Source organism: Oryctolagus cuniculus, chromosome 2, assembly GCF_051225735.1.
Source record: "Oryctolagus cuniculus isolate XC-2025 breed Fujian yellow rabbit chromosome 2, ASM5122573v1, whole genome shotgun sequence".
NCBI classification, from domain to species: Eukaryota; Metazoa; Chordata; class Mammalia; order Lagomorpha; family Leporidae; genus Oryctolagus; species Oryctolagus cuniculus.
The window spans coordinates 112,617,971-112,635,015 of record NC_142868.1 but is presented as its reverse complement, the minus strand read 5'-3'; the positions used below and the strand labels follow the sequence as shown (position 1 = coordinate 112,635,015).

At 50.6% G+C, this 17,045-nt stretch overlaps 1 protein-coding gene across 7 annotated transcripts in view; it reads left to right on the top strand.

Annotated features, from left to right (window-relative positions):
- The window catches only part of NPAS2 (neuronal PAS domain protein 2), a 184,162-nt gene extending 167,844 nt beyond the window's left edge, over nt 1-16,318 (top strand). For 6 of the 7 annotated variants that reach the window (XM_070068724.2, XM_070068721.2, XM_070068722.2 and 3 more), the window contains 5 exons: nt 5,892-6,086; nt 8,286-8,476; nt 8,756-8,848; nt 13,553-13,718; nt 14,909-16,318. In XM_070068724.2, the coding sequence (XP_069924825.1) occupies nt 5,892-6,086; nt 8,286-8,476; nt 8,756-8,848; nt 13,553-13,718; nt 14,909-15,085 (822 nt within the window). In that variant the 3' untranslated portion in view covers nt 15,086-16,318. The remainder of the gene's footprint in view (nt 1-5,891; nt 6,087-8,285; nt 8,477-8,755; nt 8,849-13,552; nt 13,719-14,908) is intronic. The other variant, XM_051835548.3, reaches the window with a different exon arrangement.
- The last annotated feature ends 727 nt before the right edge of the window (nt 16,319-17,045 follow it).

Genomic DNA, 17,045 nt, shown 5'->3' with positions numbered 1-17,045 from the left:
GCCTCCTTGCTTTTTCCTCTTTGGCGCTTAAAGAAACACAAGCGTACTTCAGAAAGTTCGTGGAAAACAGAATGAGAAGCAAAGCTTGTTTTGGTGCAGGTTCTAATGAAATCCATGCATGGGAGGGGCTTTGAAAAGCCCGTGTAGTATGAGAAAGTGGTAAACGTCACCATTTCTGTGCCAAAACAAATTCTTGATTCCAGCTTTTTTGAAATACCATCAAACACTCCAAAAGGCTTAACCAAAATCTGATGCTTGGTTGCAAGCTCTGTGATTCAACTGTAAAAAATAAGCAAGTCAAAATTACCCCCAGCTCCTTCCCCGTGAAGTGAGACTGGCGGGACCCTGATCATCGCTGAAGCCTACTGATGCTTGGGTGTCCGTGTATGCTGTGGGCTCTGCGTGGGCCAGGCCTTCGGGCCCTTCTTCCCCCATCCAGCCTAAGGCTCCCTTTTTGAGAGTACGTCGCCCTCTGCTGGTCACTCATAGGAAGGCCCAATGTTCTTTGGTCCGCCCTTCCTTTTGTCAGTCTGTCCATCGTCCAACCTTCTTCCTCACACCTCTCCATCCAGTCACCTTCCCTGGTTTCATTTATAGCATTTAGTTGAAAAAATATACTGATGCAGAGAGAGAGAGACAGAGAGAGGGAGAGAGAGGAGACAGGATGGAGAGAGAGAGATATTCCAGCCGCTGGTTCACCCCCCAAATGCCTACAACAATCACAACTGAGCCAGGCTAAAGCCAGAAGCCTCATTCTTAATTCAGGTCTCCCACAGGGGTGGAAGAGACCCAAGTACTTAAGTCATCACCTCCTGACTCCCAAGGTGAATGTTACCAGGAAACTGGAACAGACGTGGGGCCAGGACTCAAACCCAGGAGCCCTGAAAATGAGATGTGGGCATCCCAAGCTGCAACTTAACTGCTGCGTGGAACACCTGCCCCCACCCCTCCGTCTTTACCTCCATCCATGCCTCCACCTGCCTTCCTTCCATCCATCCATCCATTCTTCCTTCCTCCCATCCTTTCCCCCGTACATCTCCCCATCAACAGACACCTGTTAGTGCCGGCTACTTGGCCGAGCACTGTGGGATGCAGGGTTTCTGTTCAGCAGTGGGACAGAGCAGCACACTGCCCTGTCTTACGTAACACCAGCAGATGTCCTGAATGTAAAAGCTTCATTCAGTTTGCCAAGCATTCCTTTCATTAATTTAGCCGATCACCGGGAGTCACAGGAGGAAAAGCCTCCTCTTGAAATTGTAAACATTGTTACTTAGTAGCTGGCATACATTTGTTTTGCACTGACTCTGGCTCGGGTACTTATATGCATGAATCTCATTTAATCTTTTATGAGATATGTATTCTTAACGCCACTGTTTTATTAATGAGGAACTAGGCTTTGAAAAGTGAGGAAAATTGTCCGTGGTCATACTGTTACTAGATGGTAGGGTGGGAATTTGAACGGAGGTATGTCTGATGTAAGCTACGTTAAATAAGGGATATACTAGGGGTACGTTTACTTGACCACCAATCAGAAGGTAAATTATATCCTACAAGAAAAATATATGGTAATTGGGTTTGAGTATCAGATTTAGGAGTTGCTGAAGTGATGACAAACGGGTCACCTCCTGTGTTGTAAACCAGCCTCATGATAGCTGAGATTGTACGCACACCCGAACGCGTGCGTACATAGGATGACGAACACCTGAAAAATGACTCCTATCAGCCAAAGTGACACAAGAGCCCTCATTTCAAAACTGCAGGCTTCGCTGCTGCTGATGGGGGCATGAGAGATGAGTGGGAAAACCCCACAACATCAGGCACCTGCTGGCCAATGACCGAACCCATCTCTAAGCAGACACTTGAGCTGTCTGATCTCTTTTAATGTTTCATTTATGCGAGAAGCAGAGAAAAAGACAGAATGGGTTTCCATGCACTGCTTCCCTCCCTGCATGCCTACATCGGCACGGCCTGGGCCAGGGCCGAGTCTGGGAGGCACATATCAGGTCTTCCATGTGGCTGGCAGGAGTGCAATGACTTGGGCCATCACCACTGCTTCCCAGGGTCTGTATGAGCAGGAAGCTGGAATCAGGAGTCGGAGGCAGGAATCGCACACACGGGTGCTGGGATGCGGGATGCGGGATGCGAGCATCACAACCACGCATCCAAACACCTCGAGCAGCTGTTCACCCTGAGCCACCTGATTTTTAAGTGCCCTTCTTGGCATCATCAGGGTGTGGTTCCACATCTGCCTTTCCAGACCTGCTCTGTGCCTCAGCAGATGTCCGCACTTCTGTTCTGGACCGGGCATGAGGTTGCACTGCACTGAGTCTGCAGAAATGGGGATTAAAGATGCCAGACACTGCAGAGAAGCGGGCCTTCCTGCTGAAGAACTCAAAGCTAATGGGCTGGACTGGAACGTTGTGTGTCAAGAACCTTGACACGGGAGCAGGCGTCTGGCCTAGCGGTTAAGACGCCTGCATTCCATATTGGCGTGCCTGGGTTTGACATCTGGCTCCAGCTCCTGACTCCGAGAGCTTCCGGCCTGTGCAGCCCTGGGAAGCAGCGGTGATGGTTCAAGGAATAGGGTTCCTGCCACCCACGTGGGAGATTTGGTTTGCATCAGTAGCCCCCAGCTCTGGCCTCAGTCTGGTCCTAGCCATTGCTAGCACTGGGGGAGTAAACCTGCAGATGGGCTCGAGATATTCATTCATTCATTCATATTCGCTCTCCCAAAGAAATTTTTAAAAAGAAAATGTGATCTATAAACTATCAATCGATATTGTTTAAGCCCAAGAGGGATTTTTATTGAATGAGTTAGTTACAGGTGTTTAGGAAAATTATTGTTGAAACTATTAAAGTTGTTTCCTGGGGGGCTGGCATTGTGGTGTAGCAGACTGAGCCACTGCCTGTGATGCCAGCATCCCATGTGGGTGTCAGTTCCAGTCCCGGATGCTCCACTTCCAACCCAGCTCCCTGCTAATGAGCCTAGGAAGGGAGACCTGAATGAAGCTCCTGGCCTGGCCCAACCCTGGCTGTTGCAGCTATCTGGGGGGTGAACCAGCAAATGGAATGTCTGTCTGTCTGTCTGTCTCTCTCTCTCTCCTTCTCTGTCTCTCCTTCTCTCTCTGTAACTCTGCCTTCAAATAAATAAATCTTTTTTAAAAAATAGTTTAAAACACTTGTTTTTCTTAAACATTTTGAGTCAACTTATAGATCTTATTTTTCTTAAAATCTTATTTGACATAAAAAGAGCAAAGGCTTTCATTTGTGTTTTTATGTCCAATTATTTTATAAGTTTTAATGAATTGTGAATAATCAAGATTATCTACCAAGACCATTAATTTTACAAATTTAACATAGCTGAATCTTTCAAACATTTCACATAGCTAATGAGGCACATCTATAAACCTAAGAAGTTAACCTTGCTAAACACTGTTTTAAACTGAAGACAGCCATTCCTTGTATCTATACTGAACTGGTTCCAGGACCCGTGGTGGGTACCAAGATCCAAGGATGCTGAAACTCTTATATAAAAACAGGGTAGTCTTTGCATATAACCTACATAGATCCTCCTGTACACTTCAAATCAGCTCCAAATAACTTATAACACCTACTACAAGGGAAATGCTACATAAATAGTTGTTACATTGTACTATTTAGGGAATTATGAAAAAACAGTCAGTACATACTTGGTAGGGATGAAATTCTTTTTTTTTTTTAAGTCTTATTTTCATTTTATTTGAATGGCAGAGAGAGAGAGCACTCTTCCATGCGCTGGTTCACTCCCCAAATGCCTACAACAGCCTAGGCTAGATCAGTCTGAAGCCAAGAGCCCGGGTCTCACAAGTAGGTGGCAGGGAGCCAAGTACCTGAGCCATAAAATGCTGCTTCCCAGGGTGCACATTAGCAGGAAGCAAGATCTAGAAGCAGGTGGAACTGGAATTGTGGCACAGAGGGTTAAGCCACTACCTGTGACACTGGCATCCCATATGAGCACCAGTTCAAATCCCAGCTGCTCCACTTCCGGTCCAGCTCCCTGCTCATGCATCTGGGAAAGCAGCCAAAGATGGCCCAAGTCCTCGGGCCCCTGCCACCCATGTGGGAGACCCAGATGAAGCTGCTGTCTCCTGGCTTCAATCTGCTCCAGCTGTTAATAGCCATTTGGGGAGTGAACCACTGGATAGAAGATCTCTCTTTGTCTCTACCTCTCTCTGTGATTCTGCCTTTCAAATAAGTAAATAAATCTTAACACAAATTTTAATAAGTAAATAAAAACAGAAGCGGAGTAGGGAAACCAGGCACTCAGATAGGAGGTGCAGGCATCAGCCAGCCTCTTAACTGCTGGACCAAATGGATGCCTCGGAGGCAGCTCTTTTTTTAACAGCTTTGGTGTACAGTTGGTTGGATCTGCAGACCCAGAACTGGAGGGTGTGGAGGGCTGACCATACATGAAAGTCATTTGAACTCCATCAGGATTCTCAAAAACATGTCAGCAGTCTTTATATGCCTCAGCAAATTCTCCTCAGCCTTTCAAATTAAAAATACCAGGCTAATATATGACAGTTTCTTTTTTAAAGATGTATTTACTTATCTGAAAGGCAGAATGAGAGAGAGAGAAAGAGAGCAAGCGAGCGAGCAAGCTTCCATCCACTGGTTCATTCCCTAAATGGCTGCAAAGGCCAGGGCTGCGCCAAGCCGAAGCCAAGAGCCAGGAGCTTCTTCCAGGTCTCCCACATGGGTGCAGGGGCCCAAGCACTTGGGCCATCTTCCGCTGCTTTCCCAGGGAGCTGGATCAGAAGTGGAGCAGTCGGGACCCAAACTGGCACCCTTGTGGGATACAGACATCACAGGTGGTGGCTTAACCCTCTGCACCACAGCATCTGCCCTGCCAGTCTCTTAATGTCTGAAACATCTCAGTTAGAGAACACACAGGGATTATCATGGCGATTACAAAGCCTATACCTACGTCTCCAGTCCATGGACCTGATGCCAAGTCATCCTGCCCAGGGAGGCAGCCTCTCTTACTTAATGGGTGCGGATTTGCCTCTCAGCTGAGAGTGCCAAATTGAAGACTCGCCACAGCAGCCTGGGTACAGACCCTGCTCGCTGGTCAGAGGTTCATTCAGCCCTGGTTCTACTGTAAGGACAACACGGCCCATGCCACAGACTAGCCACCCTTCTGCCACCATTACCATGTCATTCACTCATTCACTCCATCCACAGATGTCTCTTCCTTCTGCTAAGTCAACCTGGTCTCTAAGAAAACATCTCAAATTATTTATGGAGGGGCTAACGCTGTGGCACAGCAGGTAAAAGCCCCAGCCTGCAGCATCGTCATCCCATATGGGTGCCGGTTCGAGTCCCAGCTGCTCCACTTTGGATCCAGCTCCCTGCTAATGCACCTGGGAAAGCAGCAGAGGATGGCCCAAGTGCTTGGACCCCTGCACCCCCATGGGAGACCAGGAATAAGCTCCTGGCTCCTGGCTTCGGATCAGTGCAGCTCCAGCCACTGCAGCCATATGGGGAGTGAACCAGTGGATGGAAGACCTCTCTCTCTCTCTCTCTCTCTCTCTCTCTCCCTCCCTACCTTTACCTCTACCTCTACCTCTTTCTGTAACTCTGTCCTTCAAATAAACGAAATCTTTGAAAAACATGTATTTGTGGAATATCTGGCCCCAGTCACTTGACCGTGGCCTTCATGCATACTGGGGCAATGTCCGTCCCACCCACCTCTGTCCAGCGCCTTGCACTGAGCTGTGGTGTCAGAGGCACTCACAGTGCTCGGGAACAGCAGGCAGGCTGACCTCTGGCTGTGGACAGAGGAGACGAAGAAGACGCGTGCACCTGCGAGACGCACCCGCACCTTACAGACGTTTCTCTTGTGCTCCCAGATGTTTCTGCAGCAGCCAGCTGTCTCCCTGAGCTTCAGCAGCCCCCAGCGGCCCGAGGCCCAGCAGCAGCTGCAGCAAAGGACATCAGTGTCTCAGCCCCAGCTCGTGGTGAGCCCTCAGCTTCCCGGGCAGATGGCCTCGGCCCAGGTCACAAACCAGCACCTGCTCAGAGAGTCGCCTGTGATATCAACCCAGGTAAGGGAGGCCCCTCTCCACGGTCAGTCCTGGCCACTAGAGCAGGCTTGCTCCCTGCAGGCCACGGCGTCTTGATTCCAGGGACCCACACACGCTGGAAACCTGCGCTGCTCCCCCGTGGACGGGGAGTTGGGGGAGATGATGGCAGTCAGCTGTTTTTTTTTTTTCCTTCTTGTTTTGCAACCACGTTGAAGTCCAAGTTGTATGGGCTTCTTTATGAGCACCCACCTCAGTGCCTCACTCCTGCCCTTAAAGACACCGTGTAGCACAAACATTCAGCCTTGACATTGAATGGAGGAGGACGAGGACATCCCAGACCCTCGAAGCCTCCTGCGCATCGTCTTCCACCCCTGTTGCCCACCCCTGGTTTGAAACACTGCCCTGGGAGCGGCTGCCTCTGATCCTTGTCCTGTGCTCCAGAGCCACCTCGTCCCCACCTCCTGGTCCCCCAGAGTCCATTCCGAGCCCTCCCCTTGCAGCCATTTCCACTGATGGGGTCACCAGTGGAGAAATGGCCCTGAAATTCAATCAACAAGTCACAAGCCCTCGCTTCTGGAAGATCACAGATCGGAAGGCAGGATATAGACTAGACCCTGCCCCCAAGCCTGTCACATTCACACAGGCCTCGAGTGGCTTTAGTAAGCAACAGATGACTGAGACGCACGAGAGCTGTCCTTACTCACAAGGGACTCCTGGTCCAGTAGGGAACCTGGGACCCAGAGCAGACAAGCATAAACCAGTGCAGTGTGCATCAGCCAGCAGCCGTCCACCAGCATCCTAGGGTCAGTCCTAGGATACCCCAAGGGTACCAAAATCCACAGATGTTCCAGTCCCTTCGGTGCAATGGGATCGTATCTGCATGTAACCAACACACATCCTCTTGCACACTCTAAATCAACTCTAGATGGCTTACAGTACCTAATGCAACGTCAATGCCCTGTATATGGTTGCTATACCATATTGTTTAGGGAATCAAATGACAAGAAAGAGATCTGTACAAGGTCGGTATGGATGCCATTTTCAGTATGTTTTTTGATGGACGGTTGAGTGAATCTGCGATAGAATCACAGAGTTTCATCCTTCTGTATCCAAACTAAAGGGTTCTACCTGAAAATGTAGCCTTGTGATTTGAAAACTCATCAGAAATCAGGACATTTTGGAAAAGAAGAACCTGGGGAAAGATTTATGCTACATCTGATATTGAAGGATTTCGTAAAAGCTCTAAGATCCGAATGGCTGGGGGCTGTGGTGTCACTGCATGCATGGGTGGTCAGTGAAACTGAAAACTCGAAAGCAAATGCAAACCCGTTCCCTCGTTCATTCATTGGGTCACTCAGGGCACTGATGGACGGCAGTGAACAAGAAAGAAAAGGGGGAAGAGAGCAGAAGCTCTGTCCCAAGTAGGGGTGGAGAGCGAACTGGGTAAAGATCACATCACATAGCGATGAGTAGCAGATGCAGTAGAGCTGTTTTTTGTTTGTAATTTGAAAGACGGAGCAAGAGAGAGAGAGAAAGAGAGTGCTTTCTCCAAAGGCCAGAGCTGGGTCAGGCCGAAGCCAGGAGCCTGGAGCCCCATCCGGCTGCACATCCCATGTGTGTGGCAGGGATTCAAGTTTGTGAGCCATCACCTGCTGCCTCCTAAGGTGCACATTAGCAGAGAGCTGGGCCGCAAGCAGAGGCGGTGACTTGAACCAGACACTGATGTAGGACGCAGGTGTCCACAGCAGCGTCTTAACCACTCTGCCCCAGCACATGCCCAGGGTGAGCAGAGAAGGTCTGTGCAAGAGGGTAGCACTTGAGCCGAGACCCGAGAGGGTAAGAGAGTGAGCACCATGGATCTCGGGGCAGGCAGAGGGATTCCACAAAGAGGGATCCAACACGTGCAAAGACCCCGAGGCAGGAGCAGGCACGACGAGCTGGAGAGACCGAGTGCACAGGTGTGTGTCGGGAGTCAACTGCCGCTCATGTGCATCTGGCCCTTGTGTGCTGAGAGCCTGGTACCATCCAAGGCCCAAGGGCACTCAAAGAAGCCTTGAGGTGCTTACAGCCCAATGGCGTGACAGTCGCGAGATCAAAAGAACTTAAGCACAGTTAGGTCCTAAGTAGGCCCCAAGTTAGGCTAAAGGCCCAGGGGAGGGACATTCCATGGAGAGCTGGTGCCTGAGCTCAGTCTGAGTGCTGCCCCTCTCAATGCTCCAGGGGCCCAAGCCATTGAGGGGCTCGCAGTTGCTGCAGGCCGGCAGCCGCTCGGTGAGCAGTTTGACGTCCCAATTCAGCAGCGCCACGGCCGCGCTCCCGCCGACTCTGAATCTGACCACGCCTGCTCCCGCCTCCCAGGAGGCCAGCCAGTGCCAGCCCAGCCCCGACTTCAGCCATGATCGGCAGCTCAGGTACGGAGCCCACCGTGGTGCAGAGGCCGACCGAGGGGGTGGTTTTCAGCGATTTGACTCAGCTCCCTGCTGCAGATGGACACGGGGTCCAGAGAGATTCTAAAGTCTCTGTAGTTGGATGCAGTGAGGGAAGTGGCAGGAGAGGCCTTGGGGTCCCCACGAGCAGGGAGGATGACGCCCTGAGTTTGTCGACCTCTGAGGAAGCGGGGATGAGCGTTGGCCATAGGTGCTACGGTTTCGGTGCTGATACAATTTCCCATTTCTCTCTTCTGTTCCAAGACTATTGCTGAGCCAGCCCATCCAGCCCATGATGCCTGGGTCTTGTGAGGCGAGGCAGCCCTCAGAGATGGGCAGGACTGGACGGCAAGTCAAGTACGTGGCCCCGGGGAGGAGCGGGGAGGCAGAGAGCTGTGCCGAGTGGCCCCCGCTGGCGGCTCTCCTCTGTCGGGGCCATCAGTGCCTGCTGGGACTCGAGCTGGGAGGCAGGATCCAAGTGTGCTCTTCTTCCCCTGGTTCCCATTAGAGCAGGTCCAACTCCCTGCCGACCTGGGCAAAACAATGCATTATAGCCCAATTTGCTGTCATCTCCTTGGCCAGATCAGAGCCTGGAACCAAGAGCTTCATCCTGGTCTCCCAGTCTCCCGTGTGTGGGTGCAGGGACCCAAGCACTTGGGCTATCTTCCGCTGCTTTCCCAGGCACATTAGCAGGGAGCTGGATCAGAAGTGGAGCAGCCAGGACTCGAACTGGTGCCCATATGGGATGCTGGTGATGCCAACGGAGGCTTACCCTGCTAAGCCAAAGTGCTGGCCCCCAACATCTTCCTTGTATGTCTAAAACCCTGCGCCCTTGGTGACACCCTTGGTGGAGGTAGCCTTCTTCTCCTTCCCGGGAGCCCTCTCGAGCTCCAGGGAACCATTCTGCAGACACACTTGGAGCTTACCTGCCCTGTGGGTGCAGCACGGTGCCCCAGGATCACGAGACCCTACAAATGTAGGAACCTCCTTTCCTGCCAGACACACAGCCTTCTCTCTTTCATTTCCTTGCCTTGGTCTGTTGTCGGCAGCCGTAACGAAACACCTGAGACCAGGTACTCTGTAAGGAACAGACGTTTACTTGGCTCACGGTTTGAAGAGGCTGAGAAGTCCAAGAGCATGGCCCTGGCCTTCTTGCTGCATCCGACCCTGGCAGAAGGCATCCCAGGGCGAGACAGAGGGAGCACGCTAGGCCACGCCTCTTTCCCTCCACTTGTGAAACCAACAAGGCCATCATGGCTTCCTCTAATCATAGTCACATCCAGAGGGCCCACCTCTGAACCTTCCTAACCTATGGCTCTTGGGGCTGAGTTTCCAGCGCATGAACTTTGGGGGACGCATTCAAACCACAGCGCTTCCTCAGCGTCTTCTCGTGTGAACCCCCGGGACCAGAAGCAGCTTGGCTTGCTGCTTACTTACTAGGCAAAAGGCTGCCTGGAGATGCAAGGGCTGGTAGTTTAAAAGTTCCTGGAAGATTCCGGCTGGCGCCGCGGCTCACTAGGCTAATCCTCTGCCTTGCAGCGCCGGCACACCAGGTTCTAGTCCCGGTCGGTCGGGGCGCCGGATTCTGTCCCGGTTGCCCCTCTTCCAGGCCAGCTCTCTGCTGTGGCCAGGGAGTGCAGTGGAGGATGGCCCAAGTGCTTGGGCCCTGCACCCCATGGGAGACCAGGAGAAGCACCTGGCTCCTGGCTTCGGATCAGCGCGATGAGCTGGCCGCAGCGCGCCGGCCGCAGTGGCCATTGGAGAGTGAACCAATGGCAAAGGAAGACCTTTCTCTCTGTCTCTCTCTCTCTCTCTCTCTCTCACTGTCCACTCTGCCTGTCAAAAAAAAAAAAAAAAAAAGTTCCTGGAAGATAGTTTCCAGCCCTTTGAAACAAAGCAGCACAACAACTATTGCTCACTTTTTTTTAATGTTTATTTTGTATTTTCATTGACTCGAAAGGTAGAGTGGCAGAAACAGAAAGAGGTCTTTTATAAACTAATTAATTTTTTAAGGAATACAAACTTCATAAGTACAACGTTAGGAATATAGTAATTCTTCCCACCATACCTGCCCTCCCACCCCTCCTCCTCCTCCCTCTCCCCTTCCCAGTCCCATTCTCCATTAAATTCATTTTCAATTAACTTTGTACACAGAAGACCAACTCTATGCTAAGTAAAGATTTCAACAGTTTGCACACCCACGCTCATACACACACAAAAAAACCTGAGAACTAGTTCTACATTTAACTCTCATAATACAACTCCTTGAGGACAGAGGTCCTGCATGGGGAGTTAGTACATAATGACTCCTGTTGTTAATTTAACAACTGACACTCTTATGTATGATGTCAGTGACCACCCGTGGCTCTTGACATGAACTGCCTAGGCTATGGAAACCTTTTGAGTCCACAAACTCCGCCAGTATTTGGACAAGGCCATAAGCAAAGTGGAAGTTCTCTCCTCTCTTTAAAGAAGAGTATATTCTTCTTTGATGGCTGCTTGAAGGCGAGATCTTAACATCTGCTAAACTCATTCCCTAAAGACCTGTAATAGCCAGAGCAGGGTCAGGCGGAAGCCAGGAGCCAGGAATGCCATCCGGGTTTCCCACATAGGCAGCAGGAGCCCAAGTACTTGAGCCACCCTCCACTGTCTCCCAGGATGCGTGAGGAACTAGATTGACAGAGAGTGACCGGGACTCAAACCATCACTCTGGTATGGAATGTGGGCATTGCAAGCAGCAGCTTAACCCCTTATGCCACGACATCTGCCCCATTTTTTGCATCACCACTGGTTGAACTTGGCATTTGACATTCATTAGGACAGGGCTAGCTGATGAAGCCTGGCACACCCTCCTACAGGGGCCTTGCAGCTGGGCCGTCACACTGGGCATCTTCTGCCTGTGTCCTCCTGCAGCCGACACAGTGACAGCAGATGGTTACTGCATGCATCTCTGAGCGTCAGGGGCCTGTGTGTTCATTATTTTATCTCCCTAAAAACCCTATGATGTAGGGAATCTCTCTCTCTCTCTCTCTCTCTCTCTCTCTCTCTCATCAGTGAAGAGACTGCCTGTGAAAGGGTTTGGGTTACATTCTCAAAGGCCACACACTGTATACTGGACACTGCAGGAGCTCCCTGTAGCTTCCAGAACCTTCCAACCACCTCTGTGGCCCTTTCTGGGATCTCCCCACAGCCTCTGGATGTAGCTCCTGGCCCTCTCTCTGGCCGTGGTGGGGTAAGGAAGGGAATGCACCTCGCAGTAAGCCCTGGAAGTTCTTTGTGCACTGTTTGTGCTCTCAGTGGTGGGGAGGGGTGATTTTGGGTTTTGCCTGTTCTCCCTAAAGGATCCAAGTAAGTAGAAGCACAGATTCATCTTCCATCACTTTCCAGAGACTTAAAATGCAGTGACAAGGAAATACCATCCTCTGGGAACTCTAACTGTCCTTTCAATCCAGTGACTTCTCTGCTGGCCTTTGAGGGGATGCCTCGCCAACAGCTCCACCCAGGGCAAGTCTAGGGCCCCGCAGTGCTAGTTACAGGCAGGGAAACAAGGTCCCTACATACCCAGTACACCGCGGACATGCCTACAGAGTCCTCACATATCTGTTCCTGATCTGTCATCCTCCAGAATTTTCCCAAGGAGTCTTTCTCCACCCCTTGTTAGTGGGCCATTATCAACACCTCCTTTTAAAAACTGTTTATTATGGTAAAAATATCTGTAGCATAATTTTCACCATGTTAACAATTTATAAGGGTACAATTTTGGTGGCATTAAGCTTGCACTAACACTAGTGTGCAGGCATGACCACCATCTGTCTCCAGAACTTTTCAATCTTTTCAAACTGAAATTCTGCTTTCCAATGGAACACTAACTCTCCATTCATTCCCTGCGCAGCCCCTGGCGACCACCATCTCCCTTTCTGTCTCTATGAAGCTGACGACTTGAGGTCCTTCTTATAAATCATGCAATACCTCTCTTTCAGTGACTGGCTCATTTCATTTAGCATAGTGTCCCATCCATGTTGTAGCATGGGTCAGGATTTCCTTCCTTCTTAAGGCTGAAGAGTATTCCACTGTATGGATGTACCGCAAGTTTTTATCCATTCTTATGCCTTTGACTATTGTACAAATCTCTGTTTGAACCCTTGCTTTCACTCCTTGCGGGTAAAAAGTCAGGCGTGAAGAAAGCAGGTGCTGGATCCTGTAGCAATTCTACATCAGCTTTTCTGAGGAATCACCAATTTGTTCTCTACTACAGTCCCAGCATCAGTGTGCAAGGGCTCTTTCTCCCCACCCTCATCGGCACTTGTGATTTTCTGTGTGTTTTGATAACAGCCATAATAATGAGTGTGAAGTGGTATCTTATCTTGGGAGTTTTCTGTTTGTCTAAACAGACACAGCTCACAGCTCCTATCTGCTGATTCACTTCCCAAATGCCTGTACCTGCTAGGAGTGGGCCAGGCCCAAGATGAAATTCAGAAACTCAGTGCAGGTTTCGCATGTGTGTGCAAGGGACCTGGCTACTTGAATCATCACCTGCTGCCTCCCAGGGTCTGCATTAGCAGGAAGCTGGCGTTGGGAGCAGAGCTGGGATTCAAACCTAGGCACTCTCTTATGGGGTACAGGTGCCCCAACTGGCATTTTAAGTCCTAGGACAAATGCCTGCCCCTCATCTTGGTTCTGATTTGCTTTTCCCTTACAACTACTGACGTCAGGCATCTTTCCGTGCGTTGGACCACGTTGGTCATCTCCGTCTTGTCTTTGGAGAAATGTCTTCTCGGGTCCTTTGCTGTGTCTTCATCAGACTGTTTGGGTTGTGGAATTGTAGAAATCCTTTATGTATCCTAGACGCCAGTCCCCTATCAGAGATATGACCCACCAACGTTTTCTCTCCTCCTGCAGCACGCCTCTGCCTTTTGTTGCCAGCGTCCTTTGCTGCCCAAAGGTTTTGGTGAAGTCCACTTACCTATGTTGTTGTCATCATTGTTACCTGTGCTTTTGGTGTCGTGACAGAGTTTCTTTCTTAAAGGATCTGTTCTCTCCTTGGCACGTGAACCCAAACAGGTACGCACAGAGCCAGGCCATGTTCCCAAACGCAGACGCACACCCCGCCAGCAGCAGCGCCTCCACGCCTGTCCTGCTCATGGGCCAGGCGGTGCTTCACCCCAGCTTCCGGGCTTCCCAGCCATCCGCTCAGGCCCAGCCGCAGCCACAGCAGCACTACCTGCAGGTGGGTACCAGGCCCAGCAGGGCCAGCGTGGGTCTAGGGAGCGGAGCCAAGCTCCACAGCCCAGTCTTACGTGGCGTCTTTCTCCCTGTCTTCAAAGCTGTTCTGTGCTACAGAAGTTAAGAGTCAGCTATTAAAAAAAAAAAAAAAAAAAGCCGGCGCCACGGCTCACTAGGCTAATCCTCCGCCTTGCAGCGCCGGCACACCGGGTTCTAGTCCCGGTTGGGGCGCCGGATTCTGTCCCGGTTGCCCCTCTTCCAGGCCAGCTCTCTGCTGTGGCCTGGGAGTGCAGTGGAGGATGGCCCAAGTGCTTGGGCCCTGCACCCCAGGGGAGACCAGGACAAGTACCTGGCTCCTGCCATCAGATCAGCGTGGTACGCCGGCCGCATTGCGCTGGCCGTGGCACCCATTGGAGAGTGAACCAACGGCAAAGGAAGACCTTTCTCTCTGTCTCTCTCTCTCACTGTCCACTCTGCCTGTCAAAAAAAAAAAAAAAAAAAAGAGTCAGCTATTATGTATCTTGGATGGTTTATGTGCTAAGGAATTTTTACCAAGATTTTTGCATCTTGGTATGTCCATATTTTAGAAGCAAAAAACCCCACCAGGGATAACTAGGTTTGTCAGACTTTCCAATGCGACTGTAGATAAAAGTCTTCTACAAATACGTAGTCAAATCACATTTAGTTCAAGATCCATCAGACTGCCTGGGGCTTGCTAGGAAATTCTGAAGTACTTTGACCTGTGGTTGCTGCCTAAAAGGCTAACTTAATTCAAACAAGTGCCAAAAATACCAGAAGAAGAGAGAGGGAGCCACTGGGGGTTCAGCTGGGAGCCAGGTGTCTGCTGAGGTCCTCAGAGGGCTGCAGCTTCTGTCACACGTGTGCCTGGGTCCCGCTTCTAGCCCAGCCCACAACCTGTCCCGCAGGGCTCCCTCCGCACCCTTAGCTCCACCTGCTCTGCCTGACAGCTGCAAAGCCATAAGTCAGAGTGCAGTGGCTGAGACATCTCGAGGACCAGGATCAAGATAAAGTCTTTCGTTCCAGAGCTGCTAAGCCACGTCTGGCAGCACCCAGAGCACCCCTGCCCCCACATTCCTCCGGGGCACAGGAGCCCTGAAGGCAGTGGACAGAAGGGCGGCCGAGGACCCTCAGAAGCACCTCTGGAGCATGTTTTGCTTTTCTTTCCTGCTACAGGCGCCGACTCCTTTGCACAGTGAGCAGCAGGACTCGCTACTTCTCTCCACCTACTCCCAACAGCCGGGGACCCTGAGCTACGGCCCGCCACCCGCCGTGCAGCCCCAGCCCCCACGACCGCCCCGAAGGGTCAGCAGCCTGTCTGAGTCAGCGGGCCTGCAGCAGCCGCCCCGGTAGTGCCCTGGGACTGACGTCAGGACGCAATCAGCTTTAACCAATGGACGAGGGGGTGTGGGGAGGGGTGGCGGCCATGGGACACTGTGCACACTGCATACATTTCAGAGCTCCCAGGTGGCAAACATCTCCCAGGGTGCACTGCTGGCGTGGTGGGCAATGACCAAGAATACCAGCCGCCTTGTCCTTGGTTCCGAGCTCCTGGGGCACGCTCTACAGCCATACGGAATGGGCTCCATGGCCCCTTGGAGGCACCGCTGCTCAGTTCACCTTTGGGGAGAGAGTACACCTGCTGCATCCCCCAGAGTGCACGGTGGCCCCAGGGCACCCTAGCCCGTCCACTCGCGCTCACTGGCCTTCGCTCTCTAGATATCTTTCCTTTGCATTCAAGAAGGACTGAGTTACAGATCTATCGGAGAGAGAGAAAGAGAGAAAATAAAGATATTATTTTTCATTATTTCTAAATGGTTATTTTTGGTTTAATTTGCACAGCTGCACAGAGAAAATAACTTAGGCACTTTCGGGTTTTTAAAAATAATAAGGTCTCCTGACTTTCACTTGGAGGCCTCAGTAACAGAAACAGCTCCCCAATCCGATAGCCAAGCTGGTTTTAACCAAGCTGCAGATACATACCCTCTGGCCTCAACCCTAACGGACTGAGGTTCTTCATCCCCTGCCCCCTGCCCGACTGGTGGTAATTCCTGCCCCCCACCCCCACCCCCACCCCAGATGTAACACTGGACTATATCCTGTTTACCCTGTTGATTGCAACTGCAGAGGTGGACTTAAAGCAAAGCACAAAACTCTATTGAGGACCCCAAGACTAAGAGGGGAGAGGTTTCAGAAGCCAGGCAGGCCTGGGGGGCTCCAGTCCCCGAGGGCACCCCCACACGGGTGGCCCTCCGCGTGAGAATGCTGCATCTTTCTACGTCTTTCATGATAATACCGAGGATTGGATTTCCCTTTTCCAAATGCACTTTGCTTTTTTTGTATGTTTTGTTATGTTGAGATGTTTCTAAAGAAAAGATTTTATGTAATTATAAGACAAAGTGTAGTGAATTGTACAGCTGTTGTAATAATGACCTATTTCTATATAAAATAAAATTGTATGGATTATGTGTAAATTATTTTGTACTGAGACACCAGTTCCTTTCCCAAATATATAAAAAGTATAAAAGTTTTCTTGTGTTTTTCTGTGAGTGGACATTTTTGTAATAAATTAACACATTTGTATAACTCTTTCTGTCCCTTGTTATACATCCATGCATATACATTCTTTTACTGGTAAACTTTTTTTTTTCCAGTTTCAAGACTTTTCAACATTTTCAAGGCATCCAAAGATTCTTGAAATCTTTGATTTTGAAATGTTTATTAGACTCAAATACATACATGAGAATTTCAGCAAATTTTCATGCTCAGCCACAACCAAGGACAATCAAAAACAGCAAAGGGAAAGGAAGTAAACAGTAAGCTGAGTGATGGCGTTAGGTTTTTGAATTGCAACGTGGGCATCAAGTTCCCAATCTTCAACATTAAAGCTTGTGCCAGAAAAACAATGGTTTACCGTAGAATGACAGCAAAATAGACAACCACAAGACAAAGTTCCTCGGAACGTCTCCACCTTGCTGGCACAGGTAGTCTGGAGAAAGCAAATGTTCTCCACCAAAGTCTTCATTCATAGCCCACAATGAAACTCACCCGGACTGGAATCTCAGGAGCCCTCGCTGCCAACACTTAGGTGTCAGCGATGTGGGTGGGCTGCGTGTATAAAAGTATCTGCCATGGTGATGGGGGGTCGCACCAGCAGCACCTGGGAGGTGTCAGCTAACCACTGCCATCCTGGCCCCGGTGCAGTTTTGCCATGCTGACGGGAGCATGCCCTGGCCCACTGTGTTTGAGAACCCCTTCCAAATACGTTGGCCCAGGGCTGCCAAGTTCCTTTCCTTGCTCCATCACCATAGCT